Below are 20,500 nucleotides of genomic sequence, written 5' to 3' on the forward strand. Positions count from 1 at the left end.
GGTCACAGAAAGCTAAACCTGTTTTAGACTAGAGTCAGAAGTCCGTTCTCTCCGAGGAGGGCTGGGATATTCAGAGATGACCCCCTTTCTATCTCTGTCTGGAGCCTATTTAAAATGTGTATTTACTGTCACAAGGCAGTTTATAAGTTGCTCAACAAAGAATCCTGAAAAACGTATTACGGTTTCAACAAACATATTAAGCAGCACAACAGTTTTCAACATCGAAAATAACCAGAAATGTTTCTAGAGCATCAAATCATCATATTAGAATGATTTCTGGAGGATCACGTGACACTGAAGACTGGAGAAATGATGAACATTCAGGAATAAATTACATTCTACAATATATTCATATATATATAATTTTTTTTAAACAATAACAATCTTACTGACCCCAAACTGAACACTCAGATGGTTATGATTTCTAGACTGCATTGCATTTGCTTTGACTGGCATTTAATTGTGTAAGCCAACTGGTTTTAATTTTTAGGCCCTTTTATCTCTCTTTGTTAGTTTTCTGACCTTAAATTGCGTCTCTTTTGGTCAAATGAATCATTTACAGGCGTTTGGTGCACTGGCAAACTCATGACGACGACGCAAATGCTCTCGATCTGTTTCCATGCCACACATAGCAAATTCTCTGAGGGGGAAAAAAGAATACAAGGAATGAAATGATGTCATGAAGAAGAATATGGAATCTTGCATTATAGAATGTTCCATCACATCCGACTCAAACTTCCTTTGAACGCATAAATGTTTCATGATCCTGCAGGCCAAAGTCACAGTGTGTTTGGGGAGTAAAACAGCAAATGCTGCAGTGGACTGGAGCAAATAAGCACTGCAATATAGCAGTCAGTGAAGAGGACATGATTCATTTCCCTTTCATTTTCATTAGGACGACAGCTACGTTGAGTTTGTGATTACGGTAGTTTATCATATTGTCCGCACGTCAAGGACACCAAGAATCACTCGCATTCAAGCTCAACTTATGTTCAAGACTTGGCCAAGAAAGTATTGATTTTAGCAATGTGTTCGAACTTTGAACTTTACAGACTTGTTCAGTGCTTCTGTAATCATCTCTTCGACCTGTGCTGGGAAGATACATACAATTTAATCCAAAAGGAAGATTAGTGTTCCAGTTTACAATTTTAATTATTTTGGTCATGATCTTTACCCTTAAGCCATGACGGTTTGTAAAAGGCTCAGGTAGACTTTGGGATGTGCTGGAGGAGACTTTACAGAGTGCTGGACTCTTGCATTGACAAGACAAGATCTTGACCAAAAAACGTGTGCCTCTTGATGGAAATAAATGTTGTGATGTTATTTCCATCAAGAGGTGCATCAATATTTGATCAAGATCTTGTAGTGTCAATGCAAGAGTCCAGCACTAAAGTAAAGTCTCCTCCAGCACATCACAAACACTTTCAATGAATTTAATCTGAACTCAGAGAAGCCGATTCATGTGTGAAAATGATTCTTCATGATCCTCACAACCATTCTTTCACAGTCTGAGTCTGATGAATCTTGACATAGTCATCCTGAAATATGATCATGATGTGTCTTCATACATGGTTGTTTAAGAAATGAAAAGCTACACACTCCATCAATAAGGGTTAGAAGAACTGTTGCCAAACATATAACATGCTAGAAACATAATAATCACTGCAATAATGATCCAATCATAAACTCTTAAGCATTTGCCTGTTTAAATCCAAACAGTGAATTAAATTTTTTTGAACGGGCAGTATATATATATATATATATATATATATATATATATATGACAGTATTTTCCTTAAGTGAAAGATGTCAAAGACAGTGAGCAACAAATTGTTAATATAATAATTTTACTTTATTGAATTAAGTCATTTGCTGAGTGACATCTACTGATTGACAGTTAAACATACGCTTAAAGGTCAGAAACAGTATTACACCTGAATTTCACAGAAAAACAAAAACAGCCAGCAGACACATAAACATGTTTAGTCAAAAGTGTAAGCAGCAAAGGTTATTCATTTTAAGGCAGTCGTTGTGAAACAATACAAATATATTCACTTTTTATTTATGTATTCATTGCTACCTGAAATAAAAAGCATATAATCTCTGTAAGGACTAAATTAGTGTGTTCAACGTGCAGTTGACAGTGATGGCAAACAAAAATCTATAGTGATGTTGTTGTCAGCAGGAATGCTGATGCCGCCATTGTCACATATTTAAATAATGTAATAGACTCAAAGCTACAGCAGCCGTTTAGCTTGTGATTTAGAGAGTGGCTGCATGCGAACAGTCCAGGCTGGGATTTGGAAAGAGTAAGCTGATATTTATGTCAGCATTTAACATATTAGAGTATATGACGCCAAACTGCTACAAAGAAAATTTTGTTTTTTTGGCTGGTCGGTGTTCTGCATTGCTCAAGCATTCACAAAGCATTCAAAGCATACTGGACAATCATATCACAGGCCTGAAAGATACTCTATGCAAGCAAGTCAACGCTAAAGTTTCTAGCAATTCAAGCTAAAAAGTGTTCTGAAATGTGTCCGCTAATTAAAAATGCAGTATAACTACACGTTGTATTCTCAGTGTCCCCACAAGGGGCGCTATAGCTGGCATTAGCACAAAATGGACATCTTCTGCTTTCAGTTTTCTATTTTAGATCAAATACAGAGCAACACTCTTACAAATAAAGGTTTACCCCCAAAAGGGGATTTTCACAGCGAAACCTTTCCGGGGATCAGTTCTTAAAATAACTTTTTTTTTTTTTAGTGTGAAGAAATGCAGAATAACTACATCTTGTATTCTCACGCTGCTTCCGAAATCGTTCTGTATAGTATGAATGTGTGTATTATGAATGAATTCGGACGTACTACATCCGTCGTCATGTTGTTAATGTCAGTTGACCTACCAGGTCGCTTCACTGCCATTCATAAATCCTCTCCCGTGGCCTCATGGGATAGTAAAGTGTCTATCGAATACGGAGTTCAGAATCTCGGCGAAATTAGGTCATCCGGGGACTCTGTTGGCGAACTGTTTTTCGCATACTATAGGGAAGTATTTGATTCAGGGTCGCCTCGCCACAAGGGGTGTTAAAGCGGACATTAGCACTTATTGACTTCTTCAGCATTCAGTTTTCTCTTTTAGATTAACACTTAACAAGGTTAAGTCAAAGTCAACAAGTGCATAGCTAGAAACCTGAATAACAAATTCAGTAATATTTGAAGGAAACTCCACCTGAGAACTGAGGTTTCTTATATGAGACTGCAGATTTGCATCAACCAAGCATTCATTCATTCATTCATTCATTCAACCAGGCATCTGTGCACTTGCATAGAGTATGTTTCCAGCCTAAAGTTAAATATAAGAGTGAGATAATGAAAAGATCAGTGTGATTGTTGCAACATTATTGATTAAAATAATACTGCACACACAAAACATTCTCAGAATGGAGATACACTTCAAAAAAGATGTTTCAAGCATTAGGATTTTTCCCATTTGCATGGAGTAGTTTTTTGTGGATTTTCTCAATTTTGGTACACCGCTGTTACAGGATTATAGTTTTCAGTACAGTTGGATATAATCAACACACATATCATTTATTGACGTAAAAAAGTGCATATTTGAAATGTTATAATATTATTGCTATAGTAACAGTTCCACAGCCTCATGCTTTATTAAAATTATTCATTAATACTCAATAACATTATAATATAATCTTACATACTGTATTGGATTTCAATAATGCACTAAGGAGTCTTATTGCTGTATAGAATTGGAAGAAGATAGTATGGATGCACAATTTTTTTTTGTGGGGAGGGAATAATTGCTATTTTTGATATAATTTGCGATTGTTATTTAAAATGTAATTTAAGGGATGCTGTGCTTGTTAGTAGGACTGCACAATTTGACCAGAATTTTATAATTTTATATCAATATTGCTACATAACAATTATAATATTAGAATTATTATTATTACAAAATAAAATTATAAAACATACTAATTAAAACAATAAGAAATTTGAGTATTTAAATAAAATAATAACAATTTTACAACTGTAAAATTACAACAGACATTTATGGCTGTCCTAATTTTTTATTTTTAAACATTAAACCAATCATTTATTTTGACGGATCCCCTCAAAGTTTGTCTTTTGTTGAAAAGCGATTCTCATAACAAGTATGGTAAGACTGGCGCATGTTGCGTTCCCAAATACATGTTAAAGAGACCAAAACTCAGAGCAGATGTAGAGATAGAGATCATGTGGAGCAGCCATATTGCAGTCATACTGTGATTTTTATTTTTTATTAATCGTGCAGCCATACAATCTTAAAAATAAAGGTTCTGAAGAGTGTTTTTTGCAGCAATGCCATGGAAGAACCAGTCTGGGATCCTCAAAGAACCTTTTGATGAACTGTTCTTAAAAAAAAAAAAACATTTTTTTTTTTATTAGTGCAAAGAACAGAATGGAAAGGTTCCATGGATGTTAAGGGAGCTTCATGGAACCATAGATGCCAACAAAGAACCTTTATTTTTAAGAGTGTAGTAGATAGTCACCTCTGAGTTCAGCAACATCCCCAGCACTTGTCAAGATAGACTTCTTCATCTTGGCTAGTTAAAAAGAGATAGCGGTTCCCGCACTCCTCCCAGCGAGAGATCCTTCCATCTTCCACCAGGACGAACTTCCACTCCACCTGGCTCTCCACGGGGAGGCTGATCGTGTTGGCCCAGAACCCGTCCTTGGCTCTGTGGAGTGGAACGAAACTCTCCCAGGCCCCCAACTCCTGCAGGCTCCCGGTAACAGCCACCAGCTGGCTAGGAGAGTATGCGATGTAGTGAATCCTGAAGGTTACGTTAACCACTTGCGCTAAAGGCGGAACAGTCGCTACTCTTTTATTCGCCGGTTCTTCGTCATCTTTGGCTAAACCAGTCTTGACTTGGCCTTCTTTTTCTATCTGCGTCTGTTTTTCTTCAGTGCTGGTTGCATTTGGCGTAAGCCTGGGAAGATCTCTGAACTCTGATGCATCTACGATTAGCCACTCGTTATTGTCCATAATGGCGTCCATGATGCTGATCTCATTCTTTTCATGATTCTCCTCAATTGACGCATTTTCTTCATTGGTTTTCTTCTCACCAGACTCGCGTGAGAGGCTCACCTGTGTTGAAGACCCAACGAGGAAGGTATTGTCAGTGTGGAAGCCCAAGTAGTTGTGGAAGTCAAACCTGTTGCTTTGGTTCACCATAGTCTTATTGTCATAGCAACAGCAATCAAAGTTATTTGTTAGTGGAAAACGGCAGTCATGGCGATCTTCAAACTTCTTGCTCGCTTCCTCCACCATTGACGTCTTGTTGTCTTCCTCTAATCGGATCTTAATAGGATTGGATTGTTTAACCGCTTGGTCTGAAGAAGTGACTTGATGATGTCTCTGATAAATGAACTCCTGAGCGCTTTCAGTTTCGGATGGTTCATCGGTGTCTACACTCAGTCCCGTCTCAGACTTGTCGAGATATTCCTCACGTTGGCAATCTAATTGCGTCGACCGTACACTCACATCAGCCAAAACCTCACATCCACCATCATCATCATCATCCTCATGCTGAATATGATCCTCACATTCTGTGTTTTCATCAGGATCCATTTCTACCCACTGATCCAGATCAGAATCCGTTTTGTCTCGCATTTCAGGTTCGAAGTCTGTTAGAAGCTCATCTGTAATCTCCTCCAAGTCCTTGAGAGTGCTTTCATTCAGGTCTTTCTCTGACATCTCAGTGGGAAGGAGCATGTTGTCTGTGTCTGAGAGGTTACCGGATTCAGTGCAACGCTTTCCATCCTGACATTCCCCTAAAAGAGAACGAAAATGCATTAGCCGCGTCACGTGCTGTCAACTGATCAAAGATTTATATGGGAATTCTTTTAGGCAAGAATGTATAATCTTTTCTCGCTCTTTCCATCTTTTTTTTTGACTCAAAATGTTATTTGTGGTTACGGTTGATGAACACATTTTTTTGTAAGGGAAAAATGATCGGCTAATGGGAAAAGTGCATGTCAAAATAGTCAATGTCAATCTGACCTTTGGCTAGAAGTAGGTTACTTACTGATAAGACCTTGCACAATGTTTATTCATCTATTAATAAATCAATCAAACTTCCTCAGTAATCGAGCAGCAGTGAAACCGAGCAAATGTCAAACATTTGTGAAGTAACAGCTAAAAAGCATGACACGCGAATGCTAGATCACTGAAAGCAACGATTCAGATCAGTGGGAATGAGCTTGTGACTTTAGAACTTGGTAAACTAACTAGATTTGCATTTCTAGAAAGAAATAGCAGTGCTTACAGTGAGAGTGCTCTTACAAAAGAGTGCTGTGTAAGTTTACCGTTCAGGCTTTGGCTCTTTGAAATGAAATGCTGCATCAGAGCTGCCTTTAACTTTGCACTTTCTCATGACATTCAGTTCATCTTGTATTTTGGCAGCTGAACAAGAGAGTCACTGTCAAACTTTCAACAAGCTTGTGGAATATCCTAGCCAGCAAAGGATGTTACGCAAACATTCAGACAAGCTTTGTTTTTGTTTTAACCTATGCTATACGCAAAGTTAAAAATGATCAGGTTTCATATTCAGACATACATTCAAGATTTAGCCTAGGCTTCTTTGCTAAAGAATGGTATAGCACTAGCCATAGATTATTTAATAGATGCAAGAAAGACTAATCACAAATCATTATGCAAATAAATGCAAGAAAAAACATCTCATATTGACATCTTACAGTAGCTGAATTCAAAGAACACAAACTGCGGGAAGATACACAGTAGACACAGACAGTAGCCTACCGTTAAAATAAATACCTGTCTGTAAAATGCTTTACTTTTTTTTTTGCATTTATTTGATCAAAAATACAGCAAAAACAGTACCATTGTGAATTGCTAAATTTCAGCATCATTACTCCAGTCTTCAGTGTCACATGATCCTTCAGAAATCATTAATATGCTGATTTTCTGCTCAATAAATATTTCTTATGATTAAGTTATCACAATGTTGTCTACAGTTGTACTGCTTGAAATTGTTGTTATTTTTTTGTCTTAAATCTTACTGAACGCAAACCTTTAAATGGTAGTGTATATTTACACTAACAAAATTTTTTTGGGTAATGTAAAAATATTATTACTATTATTATTATTCACCTTATCACCTTTTAGCATGCCATTTTTAATGAATCATTATTTATTAAAAACAGAAAAGACAAAAACAGAAGTCAAAAGCGTGACATCATATCCTGTTTGTTGCAGGATATGTGTGTCCAAAGAAATGTTGCATGCTCAAAGTAGAGTGTGAACTAGATTTAAGGCTAAAATTATTTCCAAACATGATTATATAACAATTAATAACATAATACATCTACAAAACCCCGACCTCAACATTTTTTTTTTTTTTTTAAGAAGATGTGTAACGTTTCTGATTGGCTAAGTTATCTGACTGGCCGCTCGCGCTGTTTCTTCGAGACAGCTTTTCACCGTTTAACCATCAATGGCTGTCACGTGTGATTTATTTTCCCATTACCGTGATAAATTACAGATAATAGTGATATTTTATGTGTGGTATCCCCCCTCCAAAAAAAAGTCTCACACATGTGCGCACCAATATTTAGCCTACTATGCTTCAACAATTGTCCGTTTTTACCTGTTGACTCGGTAGGTCGATGATCATCCCTCTCTCTTTTCTTCCTCCGAGCAGAGCACGCTTCTTCTCCTGCCGTTTCGCTCCCGTTATTCTCGTCACTCTTCCTGCGCTGACCTCTAAAGGATCGGTAAATGAAGAACGCGGCGCACACCGACAGCATGGCAATGATCCCCACGGCGACTACGGCACCGGAGCCGCCGATTAGATCCAGCAGGGAATGAATGTCGCGGTCCAGAGCAATCGGTTTGCTCTTCTTCATGGTCATGCTGTGGGTGAAAACTAAACGCTTCAGTGTAGATGTAACCGTGCAGGTGATGCGATCACTTCATCCTCGACGCCGCGGGCGAAATGACCCTTTGATGCGGCAGAAGATGAAAGGAATCCCCGCAATCAGGTGAGCACGCTGCCAATGAGCTCTCTCTCTCTCTCTCTCTCTCTCTCTCTCTCTCTCTCTCTCTCTCTCTCTCTCTCTCTCTCTCTCTCTTTCTCTCTATTCAAATAAAGCATTGGCAATTACCATTACATGAGAAATAAAGAAACAAATGTTTTTAATACATAAACAAAATGTGAATAAATCAATACAAAATACAATATTTTTTTTTATGATTGAATCAGCAACCGTAGTTTTATATAGCCTACTTTATATTTGTATTTTCTTTTTCTATTATATTAATTAATCAATTAATATTAATGAACATAGCTAATATATAGTTAGGCTATGATATGAAGGCTGTACACATACATACATACATACATATATAGCTATAGCTTTAGCTTTAGCTATACATACATCTTTAATATATATAAATACATTTATTTTGCCTTTCTTTTCTGCACATTTCCGTTCCTTTTTGTTTTGCCACCGAATTTCAAATATATTTTTATTTCTTTTCTTTTCTTGTTAGATTTTGTTTTTGCATTTTTTTGGTATTCTTACTTTTGTGTATATTTTTTTTTATATTTTCTTTATATTTCTACTTTTATATCATTTTTTGTTTGTTTTGATTCTACTTTTTTGGCAATTCTTTTCTCTCCATGTAGCCTATATATATATATATATATATATTTATTTTTTACATTGCAGTTCATGGCTTCTGTAGTGTTATTAATATTGTTCATACTACCCCTAAAAGAAAAAGAATGCATTTGAATTAAATATATTTATGCTACGTCAGCTACGTCAGTGAAACTGAGAACTCCAGCTCTGTCACTAAAGGTTGCGGTCAGTGCTGCTGATATTTTGGGTCTTTTGCTCTGAATGGGACTAGTCAAAGTTCAGTTATTGATTAAACAGGGAACTCACCATTTGAATAAAGCAGCACAAACATTTCTGATAACCTATAATTGATTAGACTGGGGTTTGCTTTGGGGGTTTTGATTGAATAAGAGACAAACACTCATTTTTAACAACCCATGATTGCAGTAATAATAGGCGTTTTATATTAATGTCATGTCAAATGCAAAAGAGCAGATTTGAGCACAATTGAGAACGATTATTTTGAGTAGTAATCATTTGATCTTTGTCATTGATGAAAACTTTTGAAACTTTTTACAGCAGTTTTTACTTTACCCGTTTGTTGACCTGCTGATTAGTATCAATGAGGCTAATCAATAAGCGCTGTCAATCATCATGGGAGTTTACAGATGAAGATTGTCACTTGAAGCCAGTTTTGTTCAGTTGTTCAGCTTGTAGTTTCTATTTTCTGGTGACCTCTCCGATATACGATAAAACTTTACAACCAATACCAATTGCAATTAATACATTAATACTGTGACAATGTAGGCTATACAAAATAATTGTGAAATCAAAAAAACTAATTTTGCATAAAGCGTTTGATGCCAAGCAGATGTGGTGTTATTTTGGTAAAAATATCATCTGCTGCCACCTGCTGATAAATGATGCTAAATGCAGTTTTACACTTTATTTAAACCACTGTTACTACAGTACAACAGTTCCAATAGAAAAAAAAGAAAGTTATTATTACTTTGCAATATATCTTTTGAAGTTCTTTTGAAGGTCTTTAGCATCACTCCAAACGTGATTTCAGATATTGCCTTGTTTAGTAAAGTATACCAATTTATAAAACATTTATTGACATGTTACAGAATTTTCTCAGCTTTAGCAGAGGCTCGTCACAAATGGATTTACTAACACATCTTTTTGCAGTCCATGTGATTTGAGTAAATTTTGGAGAGCTTGGTTAATCAGGCCAATAAGATATTATTAACGGAATCTCTTCTTTTTTATTGTACAAATGTGACATTTAAAAGTATCTACAATTAAATTTTAATTTTTTCTTTAAAAAAACATATGGTGTATGGGTTTACAGTAGGGCTGTGTATCTTTGGATAGACAGAGAATCGATTTGATTCACGATCCATAGGTTTTCGATTCAAGATTTTTTTTTTCTAATTCAGAATGATTCAATTCTAAATGATTCACAATCAATTTTGATGCAGATTCAATTAACTATTCGATTCTGCGTTTTTTTTACGTGCATTCACAGGATTAAATGCTTCCCCTAATATGTCTTAGTCTATGTGCAAATTACACAGCAACCTTCGTGGGGGTCAGAGAGTGGAGGCAAAAAAGCAAAAACAAAAAAACACCTTTTGTCCATTTTTACATGTTAGTTCTTAATGATTCTTATTTTAATAATTTACATAAGGCAAAATTTAGAAAGGCTTTAGAAGTATTGTTAGTTAATGTTAACTATTGTGTAGGAACTTATTACAGTTTTCCAGATATATAAACATGCACTGCTTCCATTATTAATTTTTATTATTAAAAAAAAAATGTTTTATTGTAGTCTCTCATTCACCGCTATAGAACTTGACCCAATTATGATGACTTCCGCTTCTGAGAAACCCGGAAATGTGAAAAGGCTCTATTGTGAGAGAGCTGTCATCTGCTCATGTGATAGTCCATGTCCCAAATGACACACTTCTTGCGCACTTGCAGTCTTGTGGACTGACAGCTGCAAACGTGTGTCCATTAAGTCCACAAGACCGTAGGCTGTCTCATTTGTTATAGGTTTCAGAAGGATGCTTGCTTGAGCCCCCTTGCAGGATTTGTTATCGATGCATCAAGAAAACGCATGATTGTCCCCTAGCCGGTAGCCATCAACATTTCAAAACGGTTATGATGTAACAAAGTCTTGTTTACTGAAATCATGTGACTTTGGCAGTTTGCTACGAGTCCCGAATAACTGGTTCAAAACGTTTCTCAAAGGTTTCAAAGCTGCACAAAGCGTGTTTAGAAAACGTAAATCACTACCGCCTGCCATGTGCCATCTCATTTGCTCTAGCCTGTGACGGCTATCAGAATCGTGGTGATGCTGATAGCTGTGGTGATGTCGATAATTTTCACATGGTTCTGTGAATATGCAAATTAACCCTGCCTCCTTTTCAGTAATTTTATGTTTTAAAAATAAACCAAGGTGATCATTACATTTTATTTCAGTGATCGTTACTTTTTGTTTAATATTTCATAAAATGTATACATTTCCTTCAACGAATCAGATTTTGTATATTGTTTTAAGTTCCTCACACCGGGTCAAATCTTGTACAGAGAAAAACACAAGCTATATATTCTGTACAGTGTGTGTGTGATTGTAGAATGTGAAGATCTGCTGTATTCAGTGCATGAGGAAGTAGGAGAGCAGAGAACAGCAGAGGAACAGGACGCTCTGGGTGACACTCTGAGCCCCGTTACACAGGTTCCCCGAACAACATGTGGCGTTCCCAAAGTCAACACTAACTGATGTTGCGGCATCACAAACTGATTTAGAGATACAGCCTTTTACAACCACTGTCTGATTTGCCGAAGTCGCTGATGAAAAGAAAAGAAAAGAAAAGAAAACGGAAGTGGATTCATGAATGAAAGCTGAGGTGTCCAAGCGTGATATTGGTATATGAAAACTGAATCAAATGCATAAGATTAAAAAAGATTTTTTTAAAATCAATTCATCCATCTCACCTGTTGATGTAATGCAGCGGTCTTGACTCCCTGAACAGCTCAATACTTTCGAGCGGGCGAACGCGCACCCCTAAAGAAGCTTCAGAAACTTCTCGGTCTCATGGCAGCCGCATCGTCAGTACTCCGTATGGGATTAATGCGCATGCGCCCGCTGCAACACTGGCTCAAGCGCCGTGTACCTACCAACCCATGCGTGGCAGTCAGGCAGCCTGTGCATCATGGTGAATCACGGTTGTTTACGGACCCTGGTTCCCTGGCGGGCTCGGGACTGGTACCACGAGGGCGTGAATATGGGGGTGACTTCCAGGAGGAAAGTGGTTTTCACAGATGCTTCCAACCTAGGTTGGGGAGCACTGCACAAGGGCAAGCCTGCCTCCGGCCTCTGGTCGAGCACGGAGCAGAGCTTACATATCAACTGTCTGGAATTGAAAGCAGTTGGTTTGGCCCTCAAAGCATTTCTGTCAAACCTCAGGGGCCACCATGTCTTAGTCCGCATGGACAACACGTCAGTACATAAATCGCCAGGGCGGTGTCAGGTCGGGCAACCTGTTCACTCTGGCGAGAGACCTCCTCCTCTGGACGCAAGCCAGCCTGGGCTCTCTAAGGGCAACTCATATCCCTGGCATCCACAATCTGTGGATATGCTCTCAAGGGACAACACTCCGCCAGGCGAGTGGTCCCTGAACCCTGGAGTGTGTTCGGCAAGGCAGAGGTCGATCTCTTTGCCTCCGTAACCAACACTCTCTGCCCAGCGTTCTTCTCGAAGGACAGGGACGTGTTGGCCCATCACTGGCCCAAAGGCCCCCTTTATGCGACACGGTGTCCGGTCTTATCTACATGTTATGTCACTGTTCATTGACACATTATCCATTATCTCATAAAACCCGCCTTGGCCGGTTCAGATATCCCTTATACTTAATAGACCCGACGGTGTCCGGTCTTATTAGTATATTTGTTGGTTGTGAACTTACTGAAGTTATATATGTATATTATTAGACCCGACGGTGTCCGGTCTTTTTCAATATATATGTTGGGTTCTGAATTGTTTCTGTGAGCTCAGGGGTCCTGAGCTGCAGTAGGCAACCAGTTACTTATAGTGCAGCGTTTTGCATGGCGTCCCCACTGCGTATTAGCTACGCAATACGAAGTGACCGTTCTAGAAAGGGAACGTACTCGGTTACTATCGTAACCTCGGTTCCCTGAGAGTAGGGAACGAGTATTGCGTAGCCGGCCGCACTATAGTAACATGGCAAGTTGTTGCTTTAGTTGATTAAACCTGTTATAATGGCTATTTCGGGCGATAGTATAGGTCTAGAGTCTAGACCATGCCCATTCTGGTGGTCTCTGATGTGTGTCGGCGCTCTGCTAGCTCATTGGCGCACACGTCAGAGGCGTCACCACGCCATTGGATGTGCAGTTGCTGCAGCAGCCAATGAGTGAGCCAGACACTCTCTGTGCCAGCTGTGCAGCTGCAAATGCGTTTTAAATTTTAGGCTTCAGTATTATCGAGGAAAAGGAGTTTCCCCACTGCGTATAGCTACGCAATACTTGTTCCCTACTCTCGGGGAACCAAGGTTACGATAGTAACCGAGTACGTTATCTTTAGTAATCATTCCAGGTGTAAAAGGGCCTTAAGTAACTTATGTGTTCTCAATGTGACAAGAACAATGCACATACACTTACTTAAAATAATGATTTCCTTCCACCATAAACTACTGTGCTCAATGTTTTTTATCTTTTTGGGTCCCACTTTATATTAAGTGGCTTTAAGTACTATGTACTTACATTGAAATTAATAATTCGATACAATGGATTTATTGTGTACATGCATGTTTTTACATTTGTATTTCTATTTAAAATACCTGCATGTAATTACAGCTGTACTTAATTTATGTAATTACATTTTGAAATTGCACTGTTACCCTTCCTTTACATCTTAACCCACCCTTATATCTACCCATACAACCACACCTGTCACTAACCTTACCCGTATCACACCTCAATAGCAGCAAAAGTGTTTTACAATACAACATGAACACAATAAGTACATTGTACTTATTTTTTTATGTAAGTATATACCGGTAGTACTTAAAGCCATTTAATATAAAGTGGGACCTATTTTTGTTTTATATTAAGATCTTTAGTTAAGCACATTTCGTTATCAGATGGTGAACAGCAAAGTTGATCCACCAGTTTGTGCTTGCGTAGTCTTTGGAACGGACTGTCACTCAAGGTACAACTGATTTTATGAAAAAATGTTATTGAGAAATCAGTCTACGAATAGTTCACAGTCTACGAATAGTTCACATTCTACAAGAGACAGTTTGTGTTGCAACTGTAGCCAAACACATCAAGGAATACAAAACATTTAAGCATTCAAATGATGATGTGATAAGATGACTGATAACATGGCAGTATTATTTTGGGGTATTTGCACTTCACTTGAGTCTGAGTTCAATTTAAACTGAAAACTTGTGCTTTTACTTTTTTTTTTTTTTTTAAGATTTTTAAAAAAAACTTTCTTCTTAAATATTATAAACAGCAACTTGAACAATACACACACTCTTTTTGCTACTGTAGAGAGACTGACACTGACCTCACTTCTCTCTGGAAGTTTTTCAAATGCACTGAAAACTGCAGTTGTCAAACCCCTCCTGAAAAAGAGAAATCTGGATAAGACTATATTAAACAACTATAGGCCGATCTCAAATCTTCCTTTCATAGGCAAGATCATTGAAAAAGTTGTCTTCAATCAGCTGAACACATTCTTAAGCTCAAATGGATACTTTGACAATTTTCAATCTGGTTTCCGATCGCATCACAGCACAGAGACAGCGCTCATAAAGATAATAAACAATATTCGCTTAAATACTGATACAGGCAAATTATCAGTGCTGGTTCTACTCGACCTCAGTGCTGCATTTGACACTGTCGATCACAACATACTTCTTGAAAGGCTGGAAAACTGTGTGGGGCTTTCTGGGATAGTCCTAAAATGGTTCAGGTCATACTTAGAAGCGAGAGGTTATTATGTGAGTATAGGAGACCATAAGTCTGAGTGGACATCCATGACATGCGGAGTTCCTCAAGGCTCAATTCTTGCGCCACTCCTATTCAACCTGTACATGCTTCCAATGAGCCAAAAAATGAGAAAGAACCAAATCTCTTACCACAGCTATGCAGACGACACACAGATCTACTTAGCCCTATCGCCTAACGCCTAGCCCCATTGACTCCCTGTTCCAATACATTGATGAAGTAAACAGTTGGATGCTCCAAAACTTTCTTCAGTATAACAAAGACAAAACTGAAGTCATTGCGTTTGGAAACAAAGATGAAGTTCTCAAGGTGAACGCATACCTCCACTCTAGAGGTCAAACAACTAAAAATCAAGTCAGGAATCTTGGTGTGTCTCTAGAGTCAGACCTTAGCTTCAGTAGTCATGTCAAAGCAATAACTAAATCAGCATACTATCATCTGAAAAATATTGCAAGAATTAGATGCTTTGTTTCCAGTCAAGACTTAGAGAAACTTGTGCTTTCATCACCAGCAGGGTGGATTACTGTAATGGACTCCTCACTGGCCTTCCAGTCCTCAGGTCTTTACACTGGCTCCTAGTTACATTTAGGATTGATTTTAAAGTATTATTACTGGTATATAAATCATTCAATGGCCTAGGACCTCAATACATTGCAGATATGTTCACTGAATATAAACCCAACAGATCACTCAGATCATTAGGATCACATCAGCTAGAAATACCAAGGGTTCACTCTAAGCATGGCGAGTCTGCTTTTAGCTACTATGCCAAAAAAACCTAGCCTAGCTGGAACCAGCTTCCAGAAGAGATCAGATGTGCTCTTACAGTATTCAAATCCAGACTCAAAACACTTCTGTTTAACATTGCATTTACTGAATGAGCACTGTGCCACTGTTCGTCCGATATTTTTTATTCTATTTTAATTATTCTTATTTCTTTTGATTATTTTAATAAAGCTCTTTGAATTACCATTGTGTATGAAATGTGCTATATAAATAAACTTGCCTTGCCTTTTAAACTTATACATTGTATAATAATTTTTTTTGTACTTTTTTATTGCACACTTCTTAATATTAAGCCTACAATGTGTTTAATATCACTATCATATCACAAATACAGACATATTTATATACTTCATAAAAATACCCTTGTTTTGTTATACTAAATTGGTATACTTAAAGTCTAAATTGGAACAATTTTGTACTAAAAGTACAATTGAGGGTATTTATATTAAGTACATATATATGTAAATGTATTTGTAGTATACTTATAGCATAAAATAAGTAATAGATTAGAGTATAAATACATCAGTAATGCCCTCTTATGATTTTCTTTAAAAAAAAAAGCTTTTGCTAAACAAGTAAAAAAAAATGCACATTTTTAACTTAAAAAAATCAAGTTACCTTTTTGGCTTAAAATTTTGAGTTTGCTGTAAAAAGAATGGTTTAATAAACAGAAACTAAACATAGTATGTTATCTTCACTACATTAGTTATCAAGTTGATTTGACAAAAGATAAAAAGTTGTGATATCAAATCTTGAAAATATTATTTTACAGTGCATGGCTAAATGCGACTACAGAGGCCGTCGGGTTATTAAACGTCATCAGCCGAACAGATAAACTCATTCGCTTTCACACCTCGTTGTGTATATAATCAAACTCTTGCAAACAATTATAACTCAAACTTTCAGGGAAAATGTTTTCAAACAAAGACTGAAAGAGTTTTTGGAAGCTGAGTGATGGTGGCGTTGAAAGTCATGCGATCATACAGTTTGTTTATAGCCTACGTTTAGCTTTTGACTTCTGCCAAATGTATTTGAGCTTCAAAATTCATACACTTTGTGTTCATTTGTGAAGATTATCATGATGAGCAAAATGGTATAAGAATCATAAACTTATTCATGTACCTTATTTTCTGCAATAATCTAAAAGCCAATGGAAAATCCGTAATAATCTTATGATACATGTTATGTCACTGTTCGTGTTCATTGACACATTATTCATTATCTCATAAAACCCGCCTTGGCCGGTTCAGATATCCCTTGTACTTAATAGACCCAACGGTGTCCGGTCTTATTATATTTGTTGGGTATGAACTTAAAAGCGAGAAATAAAATAAAGGCATCAATGTATCAATGAGATCTCGATAGTCAAGCATTTCTAGTAGCAATATGATATGATTATGTATTTCCTCATGAAAGCTGATTGACACTCATCAATATGTGATAATCTCTCATTCAGACGATTAGCATAGACAAGTGCCAATAATTTATAATCGTTACATAACAAGGTAATCGGTCTCCAATTATCCAAAAGATTATCTTTGTTAGGTTTGGGAATTAGAGTGATGAGACCATGTTTCATAGTGGGAGAAAGATTACCTTTTGAGATACAATCTAAATGGGCATTATAGAGCATTTGCCTGATATCACTCCAAAAGAAAGATACAAACTCCATGGTTATCCCATCTATTCCAGGTGATTTCCCCTTAGACATCTTTCGAACTGCCAAGTTGAGCTCCTCAAATCTTAGCTTATCTTCCAGAAGTTGTTTACAGTTGTCATCCATTGTCTTTTTAAACCCCTGAATCTTATTTAAGGAAAAACAACAATCTTCTTAAAAAAAAAGGGATTTATACAAATGATACAAATTCTTCTTGATTTTCAACAATAACATCATTGATATTTAACTTCTGAATTTTTTTCTTCGTCTGTCTTTGTTCTCTTACGAGAGTACTCTCGTGTTGCGTATGCTAGCATACGTTAGGGAAATCCCTTTTCTCTCGAGAATACTGAAGCCAAAATATATCCTTAATTTTGGCATTAATTTAAAACGCATTGCTGCATAAGCAGACCTAGGCGAGGCAGCTCGCACACCTATTGGTTGCTCTGCAGCAACTGCTGCAACTTATCGAGGGACTGCTCGTGACATAAGCACCAACAGATAAAAAATCGAAACCTAACAGACTGTACTAGAAATCGTATGACGGGCCATGTTTGGATCTTCCAACAGGACAGTGATCCAAAAACAAAAATGGGTCACTGAGCACAAAACCAAGATCTGCAATGGCCATCCCAGTCCCTGGCCTGAACCCTATAGAAGATGAGTGGAGAACTGAAGAGAAGAAGCGCCAACATGGATCTGGGAATCTGCAGGATCTGGAGAGGTTCTGTATGGAGGAATGGTCTCTGATCTCTGGTCAGGTGTTCTCCAAACTCATCCGGCTTTATAGGAGAAAACTCAGAGCTGTTATCTTGGAAAAAAAAAGGTTGCAAAAAGTATTTAATAAAAACTTTTTTTCCCAGCGTGTTTTGTAGAATTTTTTTTATTTCATAATGTGATTTTCCCCCCCACTTTCAATTATTTTACTTCAATGAAAGGTTAGATTTTTGCACATTTTTTAAATAAAATATTAAAAGGATTAAAAATGCAGATTTATTTTTTACAGCCATATTTGATCATATTTACCAAGGGGGCAAACACTTTTTCACACCACTGTAGACTAAGTTTTGAACTGTTTAAATGTTGCTCAAAGTGGAAATATTACTAATTAATCACAACTTGTTACCATTACTCAGAGTGGGTTTTTAAGATTATTTGTTAAAGGTAACGCATAATAATGTGTCTGATTTGTCTGTCACTATAGAACGCTTACAGAATCTTCTAAATGCAAATTTTCATTGTTTTGGAGTGCACTACTTTATAGATAACCTTAAACCTCAGGCTAACATATTCATACCAAAAAAAACAAAAAACAAAACAACATCTTTGATTTGGGGACTTCCTGATTATGCAATTTCCTAATCCGAAGTAGAATTTTTATTTGTATGAGTTATGAGTCATTCATTCAAAGCAGATGCCAACACAGTTACTGCTTTTGTACTTTATTGTGAACACCTGCATTGTGAACAATGATAACGAGAAAAGGAAAGTGCAAAATAAGTAAAGGGAACAAAAAGAGAAACTATGGGAGGAAAGTAATTAAATCATTATCATACATTTTTCTTCTGAACATAAAGTTTATTTATTATTTTTTGAAGAAATAAAATAATATTTGAACTTCTTTATAGCAAATCTTTATTAAATATGACCCCAGGAACACACCAGAATTTCACAGCAAAAAACAAACAAATTAAATCACATCAAGACAAGCAAATATAGTACAGAGAGAATGCAAGCTATATATTCTGTACATCGTGTCTCATTGTGGAATCTGAAGAGCTATAGAATATATTGAATGTATGATTATATAGATTATATTAATATATTGTGTACACCGTGTGTGATTGTAGAATGTGAAGATCTGCTGTATTCAGTGCATCATGAAGTAGGAGAGCAGAGAACAGCAGAGGAACAGGACGCTCTGGGTGACGCTCTGAGCCCCGTTACACAGGTCCCCCTCACAACATGTGAGGGTCTTAACACCACTAGCTGATGCGGCGTCACAAATAGATTTAGACACACAGCCTTTTACAACAGTTGACAGGCCAAAAGCCAAATTCCCTGATGAAAAGAAAGAAAACAAAGGCTGATTCATTCTGGACATTGGTATATGTGATCAGTGTCAAATGTTTAAATAGAGTTTATAAGATAATAACTTAAATCTTCTTCTGTTTCCAAATTCTCACCTGTTCCATTAATGCAGCGATCTTCAATCCCTGAACATTTCACTGTGTTTGAACAGGTCTTTGAATCACAATAGTAACAGCTTTTTCCAGTTGCGACGGGTTCTACAGAGGGAAAACAAGTATTATTTTATTTTATACACTTCTATTTTTAACACTCCTTTAGCGGCTCCATTCAATCACATCACCACAGACAAGCTGAATGTCATTTGGGAGTAAAATGAGTGTTGACTTTACAGAAGTGATTTATTTGTAGAGGTGAATTCAGGGCTAGTTGGACACTTTTTGCCATTGAGATGACTTGTAAAAAGTGTCCCAATCAACCTGAATTCACCCTACATGATCATTAAAGTACAATACCTGCATCTGCGAGGTTACACTTGTCTGCGGTACAGCAGGAAGTAGTCGACCTTATAATCCCGACATTATAGGACTGAGGTACACAGGCAGTAGCAGCACAACCTTTAGTGCTCCCTGTAGAACTAATGCCCCCTAAAGAATATGAATGAGACATGAAAGTGAAAAATGGAAAATTGATTTATACTTTTTTTAAATATATATATAAATCATGACAATCTGAGATCTGAGAGAAACCATTAAATATCTGGAATCTATGTAGAGTATTTTGTGATTGTAATTGTAAATTCTGCCAATAAATAAATAATAGCAGCATCTCAATCAGTCAATCATCATCAATTTCAATCATATTGGACTTACCAACTTGTACCCCAAGTATTGTACTCGTGCACTGAGAAGATCCATCGGGACATGTTATAAACGTTTCTCCTGCACAAGAACCCGTCAGACTCGAGCACACATAACACTGGAGAGAGTGTCCTTTAGGAATAAAACAGAGACCGTGAGAGAGAGAGAGGTCATCAATGATCTGTATTTATAATCAAGAACATCACACACACTATTTGTCTTCATACCTGCAGTGAAGAGAATGAACAGAAGAAAAACTGAGAGTTGCAGATCCATCTTTGATCAGGAGGTGAGTGAAATAGTGTCTGTTTCAGTGACATTTTATAGTGTATCAAAAGGGGAGGATCTTCATGAGAAAATGAAAAAATGAAAAAAGAACCATAAACTTCAGCTTACATCATTTAATTTCCAGTTAATGACACACACACACAAACTGATTAATTTGACCTTTACTTAACTTGACCTTGTTAAAGTGATAGTTG

General features: G+C 37.0%; 2 protein-coding genes across 3 annotated transcripts; both read right to left on the reverse strand.

Moving 5' to 3' along the window:
- Positions 1-1,840: 1,840 nt before the first annotated feature.
- stbd1 (starch binding domain 1) lies at positions 1,841-8,161 on the reverse strand. 2 transcript variants are annotated; one of them, XM_079585686.1, is made up of 3 exons: positions 7,670-8,161; positions 4,550-5,834; positions 1,841-4,411 (listed from the first exon to the last, which is right to left on the reverse strand). In XM_079585686.1, exons 1-2 carry the CDS (start codon positions 7,932-7,934, stop codon positions 4,558-4,560), a joined length of 1,542 nt encoding a protein of 513 aa, XP_079441812.1. In that variant the 5' UTR covers positions 7,935-8,161; the 3' UTR covers positions 1,841-4,411; positions 4,550-4,557. The 2 variants fall into 2 exon arrangements, with proteins under 2 accessions (XP_079441812.1, XP_079441813.1); XM_079585687.1 differs by having other exon boundaries at positions 1,841-4,406; positions 7,670-8,063.
- Positions 8,162-18,463: 10,302 nt separating this feature from the next.
- On the reverse strand, positions 18,464-20,313 carry LOC306984940 (uncharacterized protein). The gene is made up of 5 exons (XM_079586758.1): positions 20,246-20,313; positions 20,031-20,150; positions 19,674-19,805; positions 19,317-19,418; positions 18,464-19,191 (listed from the first exon to the last, which is right to left on the reverse strand). Exons 1-5 carry the CDS (start codon positions 20,292-20,294, stop codon positions 19,001-19,003), a joined length of 594 nt encoding a protein of 197 aa, XP_079442884.1. The 5' UTR covers positions 20,295-20,313; the 3' UTR covers positions 18,464-19,000.
- Positions 20,314-20,500: the final 187 nt, after the last annotated feature.

The sequence above is a fragment of the Phoxinus phoxinus genome (genome assembly GCF_949152265.1).
Source record: "Phoxinus phoxinus genome assembly, chromosome: 17".
Taxonomy (NCBI): domain Eukaryota; kingdom Metazoa; phylum Chordata; class Actinopteri; order Cypriniformes; family Leuciscidae; genus Phoxinus; species Phoxinus phoxinus.